This window comes from Asparagus officinalis, chromosome 5 (assembly GCF_001876935.1).
Source record: "Asparagus officinalis chromosome 5, Aspof.V1, whole genome shotgun sequence".
Lineage (NCBI taxonomy): Eukaryota > Viridiplantae > Streptophyta > Magnoliopsida > Asparagales > Asparagaceae > Asparagus > Asparagus officinalis.
In genome coordinates this window covers 10,277,949-10,300,301 of record NC_033798.1, presented here as the reverse complement: position 1 = coordinate 10,300,301, position 22,353 = coordinate 10,277,949, and the positions used below count along the sequence as shown (strand labels likewise).

Here is a 22,353-nt window from a genome sequence, read left to right as displayed (position 1 = left end):
CAAGGTGGTCCCGCCCTCCATCTTGATGGTACAATTTTCCTTCCCGAAAACCTTACAAGGTTGATCGTCGTCACGATAAACTGTCCCCAAGTCCTTCACGAACGATGAAAGCAGCTTTTGTTGTGAGGTTGCATGAAAAGATGCGCCAGAGTCGATGACCTACACATCGCTTTTTTCTTCTAGGGATAGGAGAAGTGCATCCGAATCCGTCTCGTGCATGAGATTGGCTGCACCGTCAGCCCGATCATCCCCTGCTGATGCTGAAACGGTAACTCTGTAGTCCCGTGCAAAGTGGCCCTTCTTTCCACACCTGAAGCACTTCCCTTCACCGTAACCATTCGGGTTCGGTCCTTTAGACTTTTCTCTGGATTTTGATTGGCCTCGTCGTCCTCCACCCTTCTTCTGCGCACGCCCTCGTGCCTCGATATGCAGAGCACTCTCACTGCTAGAGGCCTCAGCTCCTGAGACTTTGCGGCGAGATTCTTCATCCAGAATTGCTCCAATCACCATGTCGAGTTTCATCTTGTCATTGCCATTGGCGTTGCTCACCGTCATCACCATATTCTCCTATGAATCTGGTAGACAAGAAAGTAGCAGAAGAGCTAGGATCTCATTGTCGAACTTGAGATTTACTGCAGTAAGCTGTTGCACCACAACCTGAAATTCGTTCAAGAAGTCTGCCACACGAGCTCCTTGCTGCATCTTTAAGTTGAACAGCTTCTTCATCAGGTACACCTTATTTGAAGCAGACGGCTTCTCATACAGTGCCTCCAAGGCCTCCATCAACTCCTTAGTGGTGGTCGCATGCGAGATGTTGTAAGTCACATGCTGGTGAAGGTTGAGCCTGATTGTGGCAAGTGCTTTACGATCGAGCACCTTCCACTTATCGTCGTCCATCTTCTCAGGTTTCCCCGTCTCTTCTTGAAGGGGTAGGAAGAGATTCTGGTACAAATAGTCTTCTATTTGCATCATTCAATACCTGAAATTTTGGCCGCCGAACTTCTCAATTCGAAGCCTATTGTCTTCAACTGTAGATTCCATAGTGAAAGATTACGTTTTTTTCGTATTTGTGAACAGTACCGTATTCGTGAATAGTACCGTATTCGTGAATAGTACCGTACACGTGAATAGTATCAAATGCCTTAAAAGAGTAAATATTAATCTAACTTATTTTCTGATGTGGAGGATCCACTTTTCGTGGCAGCCACAGAGCATACGATAAGCAGATATATATACTCTAAGTCAGGCTCTGATACCAGTTGTTAGGATACACCCCAATAAGAACGCCTCTAACGGAGACGTAATACACAAAATAAAGGCACAAGATCAACCAGAGTACTCACAGATATACGTGGTTCACTCCTTCGGAGCTACTCCACGGTGCAACGACGACGCCAAATTCTTTTATATCCCAAAAGAATAGATCAAAGAGAACACCTTCTCTTGATCAGATACACTCTAAGAACTCTCACAATCTTTCTCTGTGTTTTCTCTCTTACTCTTCTATGAGAGGAGTTGTTTCTGGGATGAGATTTTCTTAAGAGTTTAGGGTCCTATTTATAGTGTTTGGGAAATACTATGCACAAATAAAATATTATTAGTGGGACCCACCACTAATAATAAATAATTGTGGGACCCACATCCTTTTTCTCATTTTCAAAGAAACCGGCCACCGATTTCTCAAACGTCAAAAAATGGGGCTGCTTTTTCTCAAAGGTCAAGAAAGGTTGGCTGGGGCTGCGACTAACATAAAATGGCATCAGCTCGCACTATGTCAACAACTTACATAAAGAGACATCTGAATTGATGAATGACTTCTCACAATCACATAATTTTTGCAATAGATTGAATATTCAATCAAGTTCTCACAATCAACAACTTACAAAGATACACAATAGATTGAATATCCAATCAAGTTCTCACAATCACATAATTTTTGCATACTATACATACTACAAAGATACACAATAAAGTTGGATGCTGAATCACGAGCCACGAGCGATGATGTGCTTATCCCATTCAACCAAAGCCTTTTCGTACGTTGCATGCCCTTTATATGTGGCATTTGGGAATTTATCAACTTGCTTTTTGCATTCCTCCCAATTATCAAAAATGCCACATCGTCGACCTCTCTTCACAATATAAAAACTCTTTCTTGCCATGGACCACCTAAAATTTTGTGCTTTAAAAAGAAATTATCAGTAAATTATAAGTGCGGTAGCAGATACATACATGTTAGGAAGTTACCTCTTATCTATTGTCTTTCACTCTCATAACAAATTATTAGCTGGTTGAAATATATATGAGATTAAAGATGAATAAAGGAAAAGATATTGAGCATACTTTCTTGCCTCATCCACTATTACCATTGGAAAACCACTTGCCTTAAACCACTGCTGAGAAAGTGAGGTTCAACTTTTTCCCTTATCACATATGATTCTCACAAATGATAGTCGAAAGGTAGGCCTGTCCATTCGGGCCGGCCCGGCCCGGCCCGGCCCGGAAATCCATGCCCGGGCCGGGAAAAACCGGAGCCCGGACCCGGACCCGGGTACCCCGGGCCGGGTTCCGGGCCGGCCCGGGTTTTTTTCTTTTTTTTTAAAATTTTTTTAATCAAATTTTTAAATTTTATTTAAGTTTTAAATTATAAAAAAGACAAAAAAATAATAATAAAATAATAATTTTATTAATCACTTAAAATGACATAAATTACAAATAAAAAATTATAAAAATAAATTCTTTATTAATAATTAATAAATCATTTACAAATTATAAGTATAAATTTATTTTGGAATTCATCGCATCACAATAGATAAGTACATCCCAACTAGGTTTTTTTAAGTTTCTTTTCTTTTCTTTTTTGATAAAAAAATGCTAAAATTTAGTTTAATATTATTATATTTTATATAATTATGTATTAGTATATACTTCTAAATTATTATGTAACTATATATTATATATACATATATTATATGTAAATATATTGTATATATTTATAAGTTATAACTTGAGAGAGAGAGAGACGCATATAAGTAGCCGTTGCCCGTTGGGCCATATGGGCGAAGAGTACACCGTTTGTAATATACTATCTTATTATATACCTTATATACTAAGAGAGAGAGTATGCACACACATATATATAAAAGAGTATACTTATAATAAAGTGAAGTATAGCATCATATAAGAGAGATATAGCTATATATACATATATACTAAGAGAGAGAGTATATTAGTATATATTATATATATATATATATATATATATATATATATATATATAATTTACACACACACAGATCCATATATAGCATATATATAAGAGAGTGTATAAGTTATATATACTTTAATATCGTAAGAGAGAAGTTATACTTAGATATACATACATACATACATTATACATATATGATAGAGAGTATTCTCTTATATATATATAATACTTATAAAGAGAAAGTAATACTTTATATACTTATACATATATATACTATAAAGCAGGAGTAATACTTATATATATACTTATATACTAAGAAAGAATAATGTATAACACACACCATAGCACATATTATACATATATAGAAATATATTATATTAGAGAAGAGTATCACATTATCAGAGAGAGTAATACTTATTATATAAAATATATACTAAAGAGAGTATATATCTACATCACAATGCATACATTAATACATATATAAGCCACGAGTATTCTTATATAAATAACTTATATAAGCAGAAAGTATTCTTATATATACTTAATAACATATATATCTTATATAAGAGAGTAATTAGCTTATATATCCTTATATACTAAAAGAGAGAGTATATATATACACATATGACATTTATATATATAGAAACTATGTATATATAGCATAATATTATAGATATACATTATATTATACACTATAAAAAATAATATTATATATCAGCATTATCTATACATATTATATATATTAATTCATATATAATATAATACATAAAAAAAAAAGAAAAAAGAAAAAAAAAATAAATCCGGAGCGCGGGCCAAGGCGCCGGCTCGGGCAGCTAACAGAACCGGCCCGGCCCGGGCGCGCGGGCTGTTTGGGAGCAGCCGCTATCGAAAGGTACATGTTGTTAACAGCATGAAGCCTGTAAAGCCAATTTCAAAAAACACGTCCACCTGTCAAATTGAACTATGAATGCCCTCACTTATTCAAGCCTATCATGCCCGAGCTTTTCCTCACCCATGCTCATTTACCTTCCAGTCACAATTTTGATTGCAAATAACCAACAAACATTTTCTCTGTCCATCTATTAATATACTTGTACAGAAATTGATTTGACAAAACGAAGAGATCTGCTGATGATCAATGCTAAACTAACAGAGAACAACTAAATCGGACTTGTTAATTATATTTGATTTATATTAACTGGGAGTAATAGTGTTATTTACGTTGGAACTAAGTCTAAAATGATATTTTTATAGTTAAAACTAATATCCTTCTCATCTAACTAGTAACAGTAATGATGCTGAATCTGAAAACGTATTAGTGCTCTCTAAAGTCTCATTCATAAGAACAAGTAATAGTTATAGAGAAGCGATCCTTCACATACAGAATGCCTACAATTATCAGCAGACTAACGTGTAACTAGAAACTTTTTTTTTATTTTTAACAAAACCAAGAGAAATCCAATTAATATGCAAGATCAAATTTTAGATATCTCTATTGCGTTTTGTGTTTAGCGTATACCATCTTAGATAATACAGAAAAAGATGGAAAAATGTCATTCACAGTGTCCATAATTTTAGACCATCTCCAAACACAAACAAATACCTAATCTAGCTAAGCCATCAAATTAATTAGTGGTGTAAAACAAAGTAAATGACCTCATAATAAACCTGAGGAAGGGGGCTGAGGAAGGGGGCAGACGAACCTCGATCGTGACGGAATCGGTGTCGCGGCGGCGGCGTGGGCGTGTCCATGCGGACGTCAGGGCTGCGTCGGAGGAAGGGGGCGGAGAGAGTCGAGATGGTCGGAGATTTGGGGAAGGCCGCGCGATTTTGGGGCTCGCGTAGGAGGAAGGGGGGGCGGAGAGAGCTCGGATCGCGCCGTGAGTAGAAGGGGGGCTGGGTTTGGGGCTCGCGGCCGGAGAAGGGGGCTGGGGTCTCGTGGGATCACCGGAGAATTGGGGACGGGATCTCTCATGAGATTTGGGGGGTGGGCTGAGATTTGGGGATTTGAATAAATGGGATTGATGGCATGCTGAACGAAAAAATAGGCTTTTTTCAAATAAACCCCTGCAGCGCATCAATCCCGTGAGCTGGCAGCTCCTTCTCTTTACATGCATACAAAAGTACATGTATAATTATTAAAATCATCCTAGTAGTGCTCCAGGTGTACAATGCGCTCTTACCAAAAAATGTTGGATGGCTTGTGATCCATGACTTAGAATGAACATCCTTAATCGTAAAATAACACCTGAAGGGAAACTATCTCAATCTGATAAAGATATATTTGAACCCAAGGCTTAGCTTGTACTACATATAGCTAATGTGTGCATGGCTGGTTTATGCTAATATAAAGAGTAAAATATATCTCAAAGGAAAGGAAAAGTTTAGTGACTTGCAACTCTTAAGGATCCCCTGGAGCACTTCAATATGTATATATGGTTTATCTCTCTGTTGAAGTAGTTCAAAAAACTATTCACATTCTTCTTGCTTGATGAGTGGTCTAGCCATAGCTTATGAATCATCTTACACCTTTCTTTATCCTATGTATCACCCAATTTTTTGTTGCTGCTTTTATTATTTTAATGGTAATCAACTTTACATGAATTTTTTTGGTTCATATTGTAGTTTTGTCTAAAGCTCTCACTGCTAGCAGCCTTGCCTGCTAGTTATGGAGGTTTGAATGGCCGTGTTATATACATTGACACAGAATCAAAATTTAGTTCGCGCAGGTAGTAGCGACATTTATTTGTTCTGTTCCTTAAATTGCATTTGGCATTTTCAACTCTAATGGATATTAAGCTCTTGATAGGATGATAGAGATTGGAGAAAACAGTTTTCCTCAGATATTTCGGTCAGAAGGCATGGCACAAGAGGTTGTGATAATCTATTTTCACTTATGTTATGTACTCGTCTTCTTATAACAAAAAAGGAAACTGTATACACTACAGCAATTACCATGTCTTCTTAATAGTAGTTAAACTCTTTAACCAACTGATTTGATTTCAACAGTCCCCCTTCCCGTCAGCCACCAAAAGAAGTAAAATAAAAATAACGTGGAAAACCTATGGGGAAATGTGAATCCTCTTATAGCCTTTTTTTGTGTTTATTCTTTTTTGATATTTATTATTATCTTAAATTAAATAGCATGGCCTCCATACCATTAACACTATAAATAATCCCGGAACCATGAATTGTCTTGTTTGGCTCTCAGAGGACATGGTACATGTCACGGAAGCTTAAGAAGTTAAGGTTCTCTTTGTCTGCATTTTATTCCAACAATTTATTTGAACTGTAATTATTGAAGTAAATCAAATATTTTAAGTTATGAGTCAGTAGGGTTACATATGTAGCTTTATTTGTTTCCAATGCCAAGATATTCGCCTTGGAAGTCCAACATTGTTTGGGAGGTTTCAATTGACCTTTGATTTTGCAGATGGCTGGTAGAATAGTAGTTCTACGACCAACATCCCTTTCTGAATTCACCGAAAGGTGTGTTTCTGGACCTTCTTTGCTTATGGTTGTTTAAAATTGACAAACTGTTAGGTAATTCTGCTTAATTTCTTATTCTTGATTTTTACAGACTGATCTGCGACATAGGTACGAGAGAGCCATATTAGCATGCAGAGTTATGACACTGGACTTTTCTTTAGGTTTTTAACATATTCTGGAAGGAACGTCATGTAAAAACAGCTATAAAGCAGCAGTATTTCCTAGTTATAGCATTTTTGGCATTAACAACACATGTAGAGAAACACCCTTCGACTCTCCCCTTAGTAGTATTGGAGTAGCCTTATTATTGCTGACATATAATGCCAATATTGTTCTTCTACAGCTTCCCATTCCATGAGTTGTTAGGTACACCACCTAACTACAGATTGTATCATCTAGATGTTTCTTTTGGGACACTTGTACCTTCTCATTATGTCTTAGAACCAAGCTGTAAGGACTAAGGGAGCAATAATAATTTCATCTGAAACAATCATTTATGACTCTTTTTGTTGTAAATTAGACATGTGCGGTTGGAATACTGTGGCTCCAAAATCAGTAAGAAGCAATGAACAGAAATTGCATATCAAGAGCAGTATAGCCAGATCTTGATTATGAATTACGTTAGACAGATATTCCATTTGTAAAAGTTCTCTTTGTAAACATTTTCCTCTAGATACGTACTTGTCTGGTCCTGTAAGTTGTTTTTGTAATCTTTGGAAAGCTAGCTTCACATATGTTGTGGAAGAAGCCCTTGAGAGCTCTTATTAGCTCTCTTGGATGTTATTTATAGTGTTTAAATAAATGAATGAGTTTGTCCCTAACCGATGTGGGACTAAACAATAAATGAGTAAACAACTCTCTCAACACCCCCCCTCAAGCTGAGCATTCTTGTCGTACATGCCAAGGTTGTTACAAATAAAATTCACTCATGCTCTCCCAAGAGCTTTTGTAAGAACGTCTACAAGTTGATGTTCTGATGGTATGTGCTTGGTTCTAATGATTCCCTTCTCTATCTTCTCACGAATTAATTGGCAATCAATCTCTTTATATTTTGTCCTCTCATGAAACACTAGATTCTCAGATATATGAATGGTGGTCTTGTTGTCTCCATACGAGCTCATGTGACCCTTCAGAGAATAACTAATCTCTATTAATATGTCTCTAAACTAGATCAGCTTGCAACTCGGTTTCTTACTCTTCCATGATATTATATTTCCTCCAACAAATACACAATACCCAGTATCTATCACCCGAGGATCTTGCTCAATCTATGTCTGAGAATCCTGCAACTCTCGTATGATTGCAATTTGAATAGAGTACTCCTTTTCCTAGAGTTTCCTTAAAATGCCTAAGAATCCTCTTCACAACTTTCATATGAGGCTTTCTAGGTGCTGAGAGAAACTGACTAACTACCAAGGTTTTAAATATCGGTTATCAGGAATTTACCAGACTGTCAAAATCCTTATCGGATAGCGAAAATCGGAGATATATCGGGAATAAGTAGTATTTATCGGAGTGATATACTAGCAAATAATAAACAAACATAAGTTTGAAAAAATATAATGTTAGTCAAAATGGAATAATAAACAAGCAAATAATAAGATAACATTAATAATGAAGAACCATCTAGGCATCTACATAATTATTGTTTAATCATGAGATTCATAAACTAACTTACTAAGTTGATGTTTAGTAGTTATGAGCCATTATCAATATCTATAAACAAACATAAGCTAATCACCAATCAGCCAAGTTCCAAAAGCAACAAACAGTTCATAATTTGTAAACATTCAAAAAGCAAATCCAAAAGAAACCAAAAGCTCCCAAATCCTACTTATCGACCGATAAAGCCAATATTTAGAGCCTCCTTATCGGCCGATAAGTGCCTTTATCGCCGATAACTCGTCGATAAACCCCAAAAACGATAACCGATTACAAATCCTACTTATCCTAGCGGAAAGCTCCCAAATCCGATAACTCGACGATAATATCGGATTATCGGTCGATATTTAAAATCATGCTAACTACACTAATAGAAAATGCAATATTTGATCTTGTGACTGTTAGGTAGTTCAGCTTCCCTACAAGTCGTTTGTATTCTTCAGTATCCTCCACTAACTCAACCTGATTTGGTGGTAGTTGGATATTGTCATCCATAGGTGACTCGATGTTCTTACATTCTGACATCCTAACATTTAGCATCATATCAAGAACATATTTTCTTTGAGATAAAAGAATTTTCCTTCTTCGATTTAGCCACCTAGATACCCAAAAAATACTTTAAGGATCCAAGATCCTTGGTTTGAAATTATTGTTGTAGATACTTCTTTAAATGACTAATGTCCTGTGCATCATCGCTAGTTATCACAATATTGACAATATATACAACTAAAAGAATTTGATTCCCACCATGAAATTTTCAAAAAACTGAGTGTTCTTTTTTAGCTCGATGAAGATTCAAAGGTTTAGATAACTGCTGCAAAATGTTCAAACCAAACCCTCAGAGATTGCTTCAAACTGTAGACGGTTTTTTTAATCTGCAAACCTTGCCACACTCCCCCTGAGCAACAAAACTTGGTGTTTACTCCATGTAAGCATCATCATCAAGAATGCTATTAAGGAATGCATTCTTAACATCCAATTGATGTAATGACCAGTGATAGCGAGTGGCAAACGAAATAAGAATGTGGACAACTATCATCTTAGCTAGAGGAGAGAAGGTATCAATATAATTAAGGCCCTAGATCTGATATGTGAATATCCCTTTGCAACTAGTCGAGCTTTGAGGCGAGCTAGTGAGCCATCTGGATTTACTTTGACAATATAAACCTATTTGCAACCAAGCGCTTTCTTTTTTGGTGGTAGTGAAACGAGATCCCAAATATCATTCTGTTCTGAGGCAGTCATCTCTTCTTTCATTGCTGCCGTCCAACTGGGTTAGATAGAGTTTCTGACAAAATCTCGAGAACCGAGATATAATCCTGTGTACCTACCACCTTCTTTTCTTCGGTAATATTAGCTGATGGATCCATTACACCTGTGAAAGGTATCGGATCTACCAATATTAATACTATTCCACTTTCATCTGTGTTATATATTCTCCGTTTTCCATTTAATCTTTATCAGTCAGTAGGATTACTAAAGCACTAAATTGTACGGTAATATTTTTTCCTACGCACTATTTTTTAGGCAATTGGGACGAATAAGACAACTGGCACTGGACGTGAGTGGAATGGCTTGTATGAGCAGGACTTTGACCCGGCCAAGGTGGCCTGAATTAGCTCTACATCAGCCTATATATACTATGTTGTAGTGGAAACCCTTGAGAGCTCTTATTAGCTCTCTTGGATGTTATTTATAGTGTTTAGCTAAACAAAAGAGTTTGTCCCTAACCGATGTGGGACTAAACAACAAATGAGTAAACAACACTCTCAACAACATAAATTTGCCTTTATATTTATGCCTATGGCTGTTCTTATCTCTATAGTAATGATTGCTGAGACATGATTAACCAAAGGTGGAATATGAGCCCTCGTATGCTTCAAATAGTTGTACATGTGGGACATCTATCTTATATCCAGGTTGGATATTGAAACAGTAGCTTATCAATAAAGATATGCAGATAAACCTGACGTTAAGCTGTTACAGAGTTGATCACTAGAATGAGAAATATCACCATGATGCATTAAACCGGCATTACTTTAGTCTACGATTGTCACAATTTACTATTGATTCTTTGCATTCCAGTTATACAAAAACTGACAATTTGTCATGTATGCCCTATGTAATTTACAAGCCTATTTACTTTTATCTGTTTGTGAAAATAGAAGAATCATAATTTATAGTCTTTCTTCAGCTTACATCAGATGAAACTGAAGCTTCTCCAGCACGAAGTTAAGTTGCTAGTTATTGATAGCATGGCTGCTCTTGCTCTTCTTACAGGGTGAGGGAATTTTTACATCTTTCTCTCATTGAGGTTACTTTAACTATGTTTTCCACCCTATTAATCTTCCAATATAGCCATCCATGCGGAAAGTTCTGCTATTGTATGATTGACTATCTTATTTTCTTAGTAGATAAGCATGAAGGAAACCAAGAGTTTATCCACCAAAACTTGTTCTTGCAGATTTAGTTTTTTCCTTTACCTTCTCAACCCATTGTCAAAAGAGTCATCAAGAATTTGTGACCAGGATAAAAGGCCGGTGCCTTGTATTTCATTATCAAGGATATGCTGATGATTCTCTCCCCACTGTACAAGATGAAACCCTCATAGAATTTAATGGTGTTGAAGGATTTGGAATGCTTGTAAATAGCGATTGTGTTTTTGTATTTGGTTTGAAGTTTGACTTCTGTGCACTGTAAAATGTCAATATGGAAAGCAGATGGCTGACATGTTAAGAAGAAAATGTTTATTAGTACTTGTTTTTTATATGAAAAAGGTGGGATGAGAGGAAGTTCAGCATCCATCACACTTCGCATCCCCTCCCCGCTGGTTAATACGCACAGTGCAGTAAAAGCATGCACAGACACATCCACGTATTGCATTGTAAAGTTTATAAGCTTCATTTTGTTAATGCTTCCTTACTATAATTATCATTAATCCATATCAGGCTACATATAATACAGATTATGCAATTCCGCAGGAACCTCAGATGAAACTTGACTTTGTAGAGAGAAAAGGCTAATAATTGTATTGTTAACTAATGCAACATATATTTGAACTTCTCATGCATTATGTAATTTACTTGAACAAAAAATTAAATAACATGAGCTAGTATGATCATTTTGCTTTTTATATTAATTTATTTCTTATTACAATGTAGTTGCACAATAGTTTGATGGTCAACCACTAATTCAAAACAATACTTTGAGCTATGTTTAAAACTTAATGCTGCTGTGGGCAGGAAGAAAGGTATAAAGACGCCACCACCATTAACAGTTATTTATACATCTGAATTTGTCCTTATGAGGTGTTATTCTTTCAAATGCTTATGCATAAACAACAGCCTTTAGCAAGTTTTTTTCCTTGCTGCAATTCACATATTGACATTCATGTTATTGTCGGCCCCTTCTCCTTTTTATGTTAAAAAATCAATATTTATTTGATACTTTTCAATGCTTGTTATGTGATCTGTCTATATCTTTTTGGAAACAAGAGATGTAATTTTCTCTTGTCCTTATATTTCAGGGAAAATGAAAGATCTATGGGGACTTCTAGGCAAAGTTCATTAAGATTGCCTCTTCCGTTTCTCAAGTGAGAGGTTTTATACCCTTTCTTTTCTTGTATGTCTGTTTGTGTATAAAGGCTCTAAAATTAGCAATTTATGCCTTTCATTTAGGCAACTTTCCTCATAAATCAAAGCCTTTGTAGGTCACTTGCTGAATTTTCACGAATTCCTATTGTTGTGACCAATCAAGTACGGAGTCAAAGCGGTGATGGATCCTTTCACTATTCATTCCAAGGTGTGACTATGAAATTTGTATGTGCATGTGGGCAAGCCTTTTTGACCGCTCGTGTACTTGAAACTTTCATTTTAAATCATGTACAGGACAGAATTCAGATTTCAGAATCTCCGAGAGGCTTGAATCTCATTTAACTGCTGCTCTGGGGATCCAATGGGCGCACGCTGTTACCATTCGTCTTGTCTTTGAGGCTCATTCAGGTTAGTTGATCTGTTACCAATTTATGGGGGTCTGAATCTCTCAGAAATATGTCATCTACACATGCAAACATACATATGTAGCAATCCATACGTGAGAAAAGGGGTGGCTGTCTTGCATGTGTCATCTATAAACTTCTGTAGTGTATGCATGCACACAGGTAGTCTAAGTATTTACACATGCATATGCTGCCCCATAATGACATAAACACAGTAGGCATGCTCAAAATCAGGAAATATTCCAAAGTTCAAACAATAATAATGGCAGGAGACATCATTTTTTGTAGTTTGATGATATACACTTCACAACTTTACCACTAAACAAATTATCGTATTTATCTTGACTGCACTACCTTTTGTAGTATTCGACAAAAATGCAGAATTTGCAATAAGAAACATTGCTGGTCTTTTAGCAGTTATATGAAATGTTCAAAGTCTTGAGATAAAAGCTCTACTTGTAAAGGTGGATTTTCTGGAGCTGATTTTTTTTTAGTTAACTTTTTGAAATGCAATTGCAGGTCAGAGGTTTATAAAGGTGGCAAAATCTCCGATCTCTCCACCTTTAGCATTTCCATTTATTGTTAGTTCATCAGGGATTTCATTATTAAGTGATGATGGCATTGAAATCATGGGGCAAGAGATAAGCACAATTCACTGTCTAGGTGAATATTTGAATAATATAAGTTTGTTGCTGATTGCTCAGATACTGATGTATTATTTTTTCAGTTTTATTATTTATAAACTTATTTGTTAAATTACAGGCCAGAACATTCTTGACATGTAAGCTAAAATCATCATATGATGCGCTGAGAGCAGGAGTCCACTCTAAATGCCAATGCCACAGACATTCTCGGCAAGTTGTGTCATATTTCATCAAAGTTCAGTGTATTGCTTACTGTGAGATATAGAAGCTCTTTACAAAATCTTTTTTCTGACTGGTATGCACAATTTAGCCAAGTCTTTTTTTACCATTCAGAAACTATTCCATGCTAGAATCATCTTTTAATGTAAATTATCTCATGTAACATTTCATTGGTTCATCCTATCCTCTTTACTGGTATTCGTTACAGACATGAGATGCAAACTAGCATAAAAAATCTGTAAAGACAAATATAAATAGCAAAGCCGTGTAGACCGAGCTAGCTATGCGTCCACAAGAGAGACATACATCTAATTGCATGCTATGTCTTTCTGTCATACGTACACAGAGTGATAAGAATCAGGCGCACGCACGCGCGCACACTAAAAGGGTATAACACTCGGACAAATACACGCACACACAGCAAGCAAATCATAGAAAGAAAAAAAATCACAAGTGCAGTGTGGTACTCGTGCGTTATGATTGGTCCTGAACTGAGAATGTTGACGTGGATGGATGGTTAAACTTTACCAGGTAGGATATGAATTATTTGCATTTATGAGAAGTTAGTGGTTTCTTCATCTGAGATATGACATAGGAAAGTCATTTGAGTTGGGATGGTGTGTCATGGAGGATTTATACGCTTGTATTGAATCTACTGATCAAGCAACTAAGACAAGGGAAAGAACAGATAGAAAGCAAAAGGTATGAGTTACTCTATAAGTAAGTGTTTCTAAACTAAGAGCTTTTAGCAGAACTGAATGAAGAAGAGGAATTTGATTTAGCTGTCTCCAGAACTTTGTTCCAACTAATTTAGCGTTCTTGTTGATGTTCAGATTGTTATTGGTTATCACACTTGAGGTCCATGCAGCTCAAAGTGCGCTGAAACTCTTTCTTTCCATCTGTCATTCTGTATGGATATCATACTAATGGTTGGAAAGACAAATTAGGTTCTGTAACATCAATTTATATTGAGCATAAAACAGTTTGAAACTCATCTTACTGGAGAGCGTGAGCAGTTTTATTTGTGGGATAACAATTACAAGCAACAAAATTGGACTCCAAACCTATAGGCGAAGTTACACTATAAGAAGCACAGATGCGTCATGTAACATCAATTTACAACATATTTGAAAATAAAAATAAATAAATAGAGGATAAGAACTCTTGTGCATCATGCATCGGACACAACAGGGCTTCCCAATGAAGTTCTTATTCTACGTCGGTTGGAATCCAGCCAAACAATGGTCTTACAGTAATTGAAACTGCGTGCACATAAAATTGCATTGGAGACCCAACTCTTTGCAACCAAGTAAAGCTTCAGTTGATGTATTTCAATATATCTATGGATTAACTTGTGCTAGCCTTATTAGCTGCTAAATGCTAACAAAATTTCTAATTTAATTGGCTAAATTACATAAAATTACCGTAAATTTTGCCTACTGTATCAGTAAACTATCATGAGCTTTGTAAAATTCAGGGAATCCCCATACTTTCTCCCACCTTTCACTAAACTATCTGCAATTTAGTCATGTGATTATCATGTGGCTATTTTTGACTAAATCCTTAATGTTGTGCACAGCGAAATCGAAGGACACGAACAAGATAGGAGAACAAATCAACAACCGAACACAAGCACCACACAGCAAGACACTAAATTTTATGTGGTTCAGCAATGTGCCTACGTCCACGGGGCAAGGAGGGGGAAGATTTCACTAATAGAGAGAGAGTACAAATAGGTTTTACAATCACTCAATAATCTCACAAAATAACCCTCAAACAAAACTTTTAAATCCCTCACAAATTCTCCCTTTCTAAGTGTTCAAACAATGCCCAAATCTCAGCTCTTAATCTCTCACCTAACCCTAGAAAACGTCATGTTCCTATTTATATCGAATAGGAATTCAAAACAGGTCAGGAAACGAACAGGGCCCAAAACCACTACGCGGTCGATCGGGCATGAGCATCCGATCGACCGGCCAGAAGCCCAAACTCTCATCCTGTAACTCATCATACATTCGGTCGACTGAACATACATGATCGGTCGATCGGACAGACGTAGAAATTTAAACCCTGTAATCGTGCACCTTTTGGTCGACCGGACATATATGTTCGGTCGACCGGCCAGCGACAGGGTTTCTCACCTTGTAATTTCACAGTCTGTCGGTCGACCGGCCTATGCACTTCGGTCGACCGACCCGTGACTAGTTTTGACTTAAAAATTCGCATCTTTTTCACAGCAAATTACCATGAATTCTATAAAATATTGAATAAACACAAACCACCATCAATCTTTTCACACTTCTCCTAGACCAACAGAGAAACTCTCTTCAATCCCAAATGCCGGCCACAATCGATTCAGTTCTCCTTTCTTGATGTCCTCCACCTTTGAGCTGTGTGCCCCTTCTCTTCCTTGTTTACCATCCAGCTCCAATTCAAAATTCCAACTCCCCAATTCAAAATTCCAACTCCAACGCATTGGTCCAAAACCTTCGCGGACTTACTTTCTGTTTTTGACCCACTCTGACAATCTCCACCACTTGGTCTATTCCTCCTCCTAAACTAACACTGCTATCGTCAGATTTTGAAGTTCCTCTCTTTTTTTTTAATTATACTTTTAAGCTTATGATCAAGTCGACTCAGAGGAGGATCCTTTTAGTATAAGAAAAAAAGATAACATTTATCCAAATTTGTTGGTTTTTTTTGGTTTTTTATCAACGAAGAAAACAAAGTGGCTTTGAATGGTTAGTGAGGTCCAAAGAGATTGTATCATGTCAAGAGGTTTTCCCACTAGCAAGTATGTGTAAGCAGGTCAAACAAGGTGCAAAAGTCCAGCCCATGCATCTAAATATTGATCCTATCAGTTTCCAGAGCTAATTGGTTAACCACACTGAGCAGAAATTGGATTCACATTAGACACTAGGAAATATGTGTCTTCCCTCGTCTTTTTTGCTGGTTGATTGATTGCTGAATCATGTTGATACTGATCTGATTGATCGAGAAGAATGAATTTTTTTTATTGGTTTTGGAAGCTATAAACGAGGGTCATATACAACTGGATGTTATAATTTCATTTTTTTTTCCTGTTAATTTTTAGCACTATCCCTAAAGTAATATTAATTTTTTTTTATGTTAGATATGTGCTGTCTTTCAACTGCAACACCTTTCTGTAGTGCTACTGGCTTCATACCATGTTTCTTCATTCTTGGAGCCCAGTTTTTATACCAATATGATTATCTTATTCCGGGAACTAAAACAATAGCCAATGTTCTAAAACAAATATTAGAGGGCCACTTAATCAGTCGATAAGCCGAAGCAAACCAAATCCGCTTAGAATTAGCATCACTGTTGAAAATAGCGCCCAATAGCATCGCAAATTGCGTTTGCACCCACTACCTGCAACAATATCGACGAAAGAATTGGACCATAGAGCTTTGTGTCATCACTGTTGAAAATAGCGCCCAATAGCACCGCAAATTGTGTTTGCACCCACTACCCGCAACGATATCGACGAAAGCATTGGACCATAGAGCTTTGTGCGCTATTTGCTCGCAATAGCCATTTAGCGTGTAGTAGTGCTTTTCATTATGGTTTCTCAGTTTAATATTCGACTCAAACCCAACCCATACCTGACCCATAATTAACTAAAACCCCCCTCAGCTTCATTTCTCTCTCTTCCCATTCTGATTCAATCTCAAGAAACGAAGAAAAACAACCAATCCCACAATTCCCACCAATTCTGTCGCCTCTTCTCCTCTCCCTCCAACTTCATCGTTGATGACCCTCCTCCTCCTCTCCCTCTCCGACTATTCTACCTCAACCTTTACTCTCCCTCTTTGATTACAACACCTCAAACCCCAAAACCCTTCATTGACTGCCCTCCGCCTCAACTAATACTTCTCCCTCTCTGACTACTCCACCTTAACAGCAAAACCCCATCTCTGGTTGCCTCTCTTGTTTCTCCGCCACCTCCGCCAACTCGAAGCTCACCGAATTCTCTCCCTCCTCTTTAGGATCTCTATAAATCATCAAATATACATTTGTAAAAGTTTTAGATTTTTTTATTTTTTAATATTTATACATAGTTAAATTGGATTGCTATTTGACTTTGCACTTTTTATCGCTATTTTACTGCCATAGCCCTTAATAGTTTTCGTCTTAGCGGCGCCTCACTGTTACAGGATGCTATCCGCTATCAATATCCTTGATTAGCATTAAGCGCTCAAAAAAAGACGCCCGCTTAGGCGGGTTAGGTTTGATTAAGCCCCCGCATAATTGAGTTACGTGGGTACTTTTTTTTGTTGTTGTGGGCTCAGTTAAAAATTTTAAAACCTACTACCCTTTGGCATAAAGTTAGAAATCATGTCACTAAATCACGAAGGTCCTAATGGACATGATTTTGATCAGGAGGATAATCATGATGATTTTGAGGCTCCATTCGAAAAGAGTTGATGCTAACATTTGTTAGGAGGATGATGGGGAAGACTAGATGTTTTGTTTTTATTTTATGGATGTTTGTTTTGGTTTAAATGTTTAATTTAACGACCTTTATTTTAATATCTAGTTACTTTTGTTGTATGGATTGAACTTTTAAGTAGTCAACTAGTTATTGATTGTTAAATTGCATATTTGTTGGTCTTTTTCTTCATATATCTTCTATTGTCATGAATTTTATATATTTGAACATATGATGAATTATTAAATATATATTAAAAATTTCAAAAATGCATAATTCCGTGTAATCCGCTTAAACAGGATAAAAGTATTAAAGTGATAAGGATACTAAGGTTGACGACTAGGATCTATATATGAAGATGCGCAAGAACAAAGTGAACATGTAATGCATCTGAATAGGTTCCCCACTTGTCTTTTTAATATTCATGGAAAAGAGGATTATAAACGTGCTCGTCTCTCTCAGGCATTGTGAGTAATCTTAGTTTGGGGTGAGGATCAAACCATGAAGAGTATCAGTGGTATACTATGAACTCTAGATGTGATATGAAACCTTTAGGGTGAGTTGCTTTGTATATGCTTTAGTTATCGCAGATTGTACACAATCACTAGAGCTGCAGCTTACCATAGTAGTGTAGTATAGTGAGAAAAATAAGAAGTGGCACTTGCTCAACCTTTTTTCAACATGTTCTTATTTGCTTGACCAAACCTATATTTTGTGTAGTGGCAAAATGTTGGTTTCGGGTGTAGACCCAAACCTTAGAACAAGCATGCAAAGCAAAGATTTCTCTAAGTTAAGAAATCGAGCGAACTTGAAAGTTCAGACGAACTTGATAGTTCAGGCGAACTAGGAAGTTCAGGCGAAACTCTAAGTGCAGGCAAGCTCCAAGTGCAGACGAAGCAGTTCAGGCGAGCTTGACTATGTTCAGGCGAACATAAGTCATACAGGTGAGCTTCGCAGTCAGGCGAACTCGCAGAAAACAGATTTCTAATCTGTTTTGACCTAGGGTTTCCCTATAAATAGGGAACCTTGGCCGCCACTTAAACGCGAGTTTTCCAGATCGATCTCCATAGCGTTTTTTGGCGGGGATTTTTGCAGCTCCTTGAGCGGCGATTTTTCAGAGAAAAATCTCGCGCCTTGAGAAATAAAAAGAGAGTTCTTTTTTGAGTGATCTCAAGGAGTTTGAGATCATCTCTTACAAGCTTTGTAATCTTCTTTAATATTCAAAGGAGATTTTTTGTGTGGCTCCCGAGGACGTAGGCTAGTTGCCGAACCTCGTTAAAATTTTGGTGTTCTCTCTTCTATTTTTTTCTTGCAATTTTTTTTATTTGTTGTGATTTCTTCTTGTTTTCTTTCAACACAAGATCCCGAGGGCAAGTTTCGCGAGAGGTTTCGTTTGACAAGTTGTCGATAGGACGAATCCCCACCACAAAAGATTGAAAGGGGGCTATAATCATGGGGAGATGCTATTATTGAACATAAATAATTCTAAGTACAGGATACACAAAGCATAAAAGAAAAGAGGCCCAGCCTTTGACCATTACGTGAACGGGCACAGAGAGCCCACGTCTCCCAAATCACAAACCTCGTATACCTCTGCCGACAGCGAAACAAAAAGTAAATCCCCTTTGCTAACACTTACTACAATTATTTAGTACACCAAAACTATGCTAAATCAGTACTGTGAGCTGTTGAGCCTGACAACTAGACTTTCTCCTTTTGGTTTTGTTCATATTCTCTCTGAACCTCTCTTTATTTTATTTTATTTGTTCCAGCTTGCATATTTGTATCAGGTCTGGGGAAATAGTTTGATAAAGTACATAGTTTGATAAAGTACTATACTTCAGCTTATTATTTACAGTTATCTTGATTGTAGATTAATGAGCAGGCCTCTTTTTAGTTTTCTATTCCCTGTTGGCCATCTTCAGTTGCCCTTTGGAATGTTAGCTGAGGTTCCTTCATCTCTCACTTAATGAGCAGATTTACAAAATACAAAATTAATCGATAATATTTTTTAGTTGTTATTCAACAGGGGAGATTTCTGAGGCTATTATTTTAGTCTTGATCATCATCATCTTTGATGGTTGAGGATAGTTTTGACTTTAATATTGAACATTACATATTTACTCCATGAGCGTATCTTGTTTACTCCACTACCTTTTCACTATCAATGTTCAAATTGGCTAGTTTCCCACATACTTTTTCCTGACATGGTCTATGTTTAAGTTTCTTATTCCTTTTTTGAGAAAACTATGGTTAAGTTTCTAATATTTTTTTTATCCGTATCTTTTGTAAACTAAACTACGGCTCTATGAGAAGAACCTTAATAACTAAAATATAAGCGTGTCGCTGTCTTGAAGTTATGTGATTATCAAATAATTATAGTTTACTGATTCTAAAGCTATGTTTCTGTGTGCTTCTCAAATCAGCGTGGAACACGTTGTGAGCACTAAAAACTTTTCGTCGTTCTGATGATTTTAGTGTTGAGAAGTCTGGCCTTTAGAATAGAGGCAGAAGCAGGTTAGACAAAAGGCAAGAGCTCAAAGGAAGTGTCTGGGTAAACATAATGGTTCAGTTGCTTTCCTAGGTCTTTTTCATGCGTATCAGCAAAAACAATGATAAAACTTGTAATGTTGCGAGGACCCCATCTCCTGTGTATTTTCTTAAATCAAGAAAAAGAAAAATAGTCTAACGTAATGGTTTTTGTAAAGTTTTCATTTGTACGTTACATTATGACACCGTCTTTGTGGACCTTGTTTTGGAACTACTTTAAGCGAAATTTTGAACTATTGGATTATGTAGTCCATTTACTAGAACAAATAAATACGTTGTAAACTTTAACAGTGACAACTGTTTGCGTCGAAAGCTGTTTTCATTGCTGAATCCATTACATGTTTATCGATTACAGATTCAAAGTAAAATTAGTATTTTTATAACTTTCTTACAAAATAAAAATAAGAAAAATACAACTCTCTTCAAACACACGCAGATGACGTTTATTACCCGCTGCTTGCGTGGGATCTTTACCTGTGCTGGGGACGTGTTCGTCCGTGGATCGCCCGGATCAGATCCGGTTGACAGAACAAAAATTCAATGCTTCTGCTTCACAAAGAAAACAATCGCGGAAGTGATAATCTCAACCAAGTGAGATTACGAGTCTTCTCGAGATCAAAACCAAGTTTGAAAGTGGAATGAGCCTCAGATCTTTCGAACTCTTTCTCTTTATGCTGAAGAACTTCGCCAGGATCTGCTAGCCTCTCTGAAATTTGTGATTCACTCTTCGCAGGGACAACACCTCGCCTAAATTTCAGATAGCTTGTATTTATAGGCTTCGGACGCAGCGTTTTCAGATAAGAATTGATGATTTGATCTTATCCTCAGTTGATAACCGCTTAACCATATTTAGGGATAGCTTCAAAACAGTTGGGGAGGCTCTGGAACGAAAGAATCCGGAGAAAACTATCAAAAAATACGTTTTCAGTATTTCTGGGCGCGGCCTTGGCCGAGCCACCTAGCCTTGGCCTAGTCGTTTTGATGCGACTCGGCCGCCAGGTGCTTTTCCGGTTCGGTCTTGTTCCGCCGTTACGCGCATTTCGTCATTTCGCTGACTTATACGTTTCACCGATTCGCTTCATGCATTTCGTTAACTTGGAGATAGTAATATTTACTAAGAAATTTCTTTCAGCACAGTTCAGCATGAAGGACCTTAGAACTGCGGACATAATCTCGGAATCAAAATCATATACTCTGAAGAGGGTATTGGATTGTCTCAATCTCATTAGTCGAGAGCATATTAAGAAAGTATAGCTATTACGACCTGCCAGAACTGTCAGTGCCGTATGATTACAACAAGAAGCTTCGACTGAACACTGGAAGACCAGTAGAGCAGCTAAGGTACTCAAAGATTATTGGGAGTCTTATGTACGCGATGAGCTGCACAAGACCAGACATAGCATTCGATGTAGGAATGCTTAGTAGGTTCACAAGTAATCCTGGAAAGCTTCATTGAGATGTTGTTCAGAGATTGATGAGATACTTAAAAGAAACTACAGGTCTAGACCTATTTTACACTAGATATCCGGTTGTAATAGAAGGCTATTTAGATGCTAGCTGGTACTCAGAACCAAATGAGTACAGATCTACTGGAGATTTTGTCTTCACCATGTGTGGAGCTGCCGTCTCGTGGAAATCTAAGAAGCAAACTATGATTGCACAGTCATCGATGGAATCTGAGTTAATCTAAGAAGCAAACTATGATTGCACAGTCATCGATGGAATCTGAGTTCTTCGCACTCTGTGCTGCAGGAGATGAAGTTGCACAGTCATCGATGGAATCTGAGTTCTTCGCACTCTGTGCTGCAGGAGATGAAGCTGAGTGGCTCAATTATTTTCTCCGAGACCTTCTATTGATAAAATTACAAGGCGCAATTACTATCTATTGTGATGATCAGGCGGCGAGTACTGTGGCCGCAAAGTCGATGTTCAATGGAAAGAAGTGAACCATTTGTCTGAAACATGACTATTTGAGAGAACTCATTTGTCAATGAGTCATCTCTGTGATTGACGTATAGTCTTCAGAGAATGTGGCTGATCCTTTAACTAAGGGTCTAAAAAAGGACATAGTTGAAAGGACATGCTGGAATGGGTCTCAACGTTTTGTGAGTCTTACAAATACTTACCATGT

The 22,353-nt window shown here is 37.0% G+C and overlaps 1 protein-coding gene across 4 annotated transcripts in view; it reads left to right on the top strand.

Annotated features, from left to right (window-relative positions):
* LOC109842868 (DNA repair protein RAD51 homolog 2) overlaps positions 1–20,301 on the top strand; it is a 33,525-nt gene extending 13,224 nt beyond the window's left edge. Inside the window, exons 4-13 of one of the 4 annotated variants that reach the window (XR_002247420.1) lie at positions 5,834–5,937; positions 6,018–6,081; positions 6,642–6,697; positions 10,554–10,640; positions 11,886–11,951; positions 12,069–12,160; positions 12,247–12,360; positions 12,876–13,019; positions 13,119–13,295; positions 20,151–20,301. Coding sequence is in view for 2 of the 4 variants with exons in the window: in XM_020411774.1 (XP_020267363.1) it covers positions 5,834–5,937; positions 6,018–6,081; positions 6,642–6,697; positions 10,554–10,640; positions 11,886–11,951; positions 12,069–12,160; positions 12,247–12,360; positions 12,876–13,019; positions 13,119–13,141 (750 nt within the window). In the remaining 2 variants the exon portion in view is untranslated. Of the gene's footprint in view, positions 1–5,833; positions 5,938–6,017; positions 6,082–6,641; positions 6,698–10,553; positions 10,641–11,885; positions 11,952–12,068; positions 12,161–12,246; positions 12,361–12,875; positions 13,020–13,118; positions 13,398–17,623; positions 17,643–20,150 lie in introns of those variants that run through there. The other 3 variants (XR_002247421.1, XM_020411774.1, XM_020411775.1) reach the window with 3 other exon arrangements.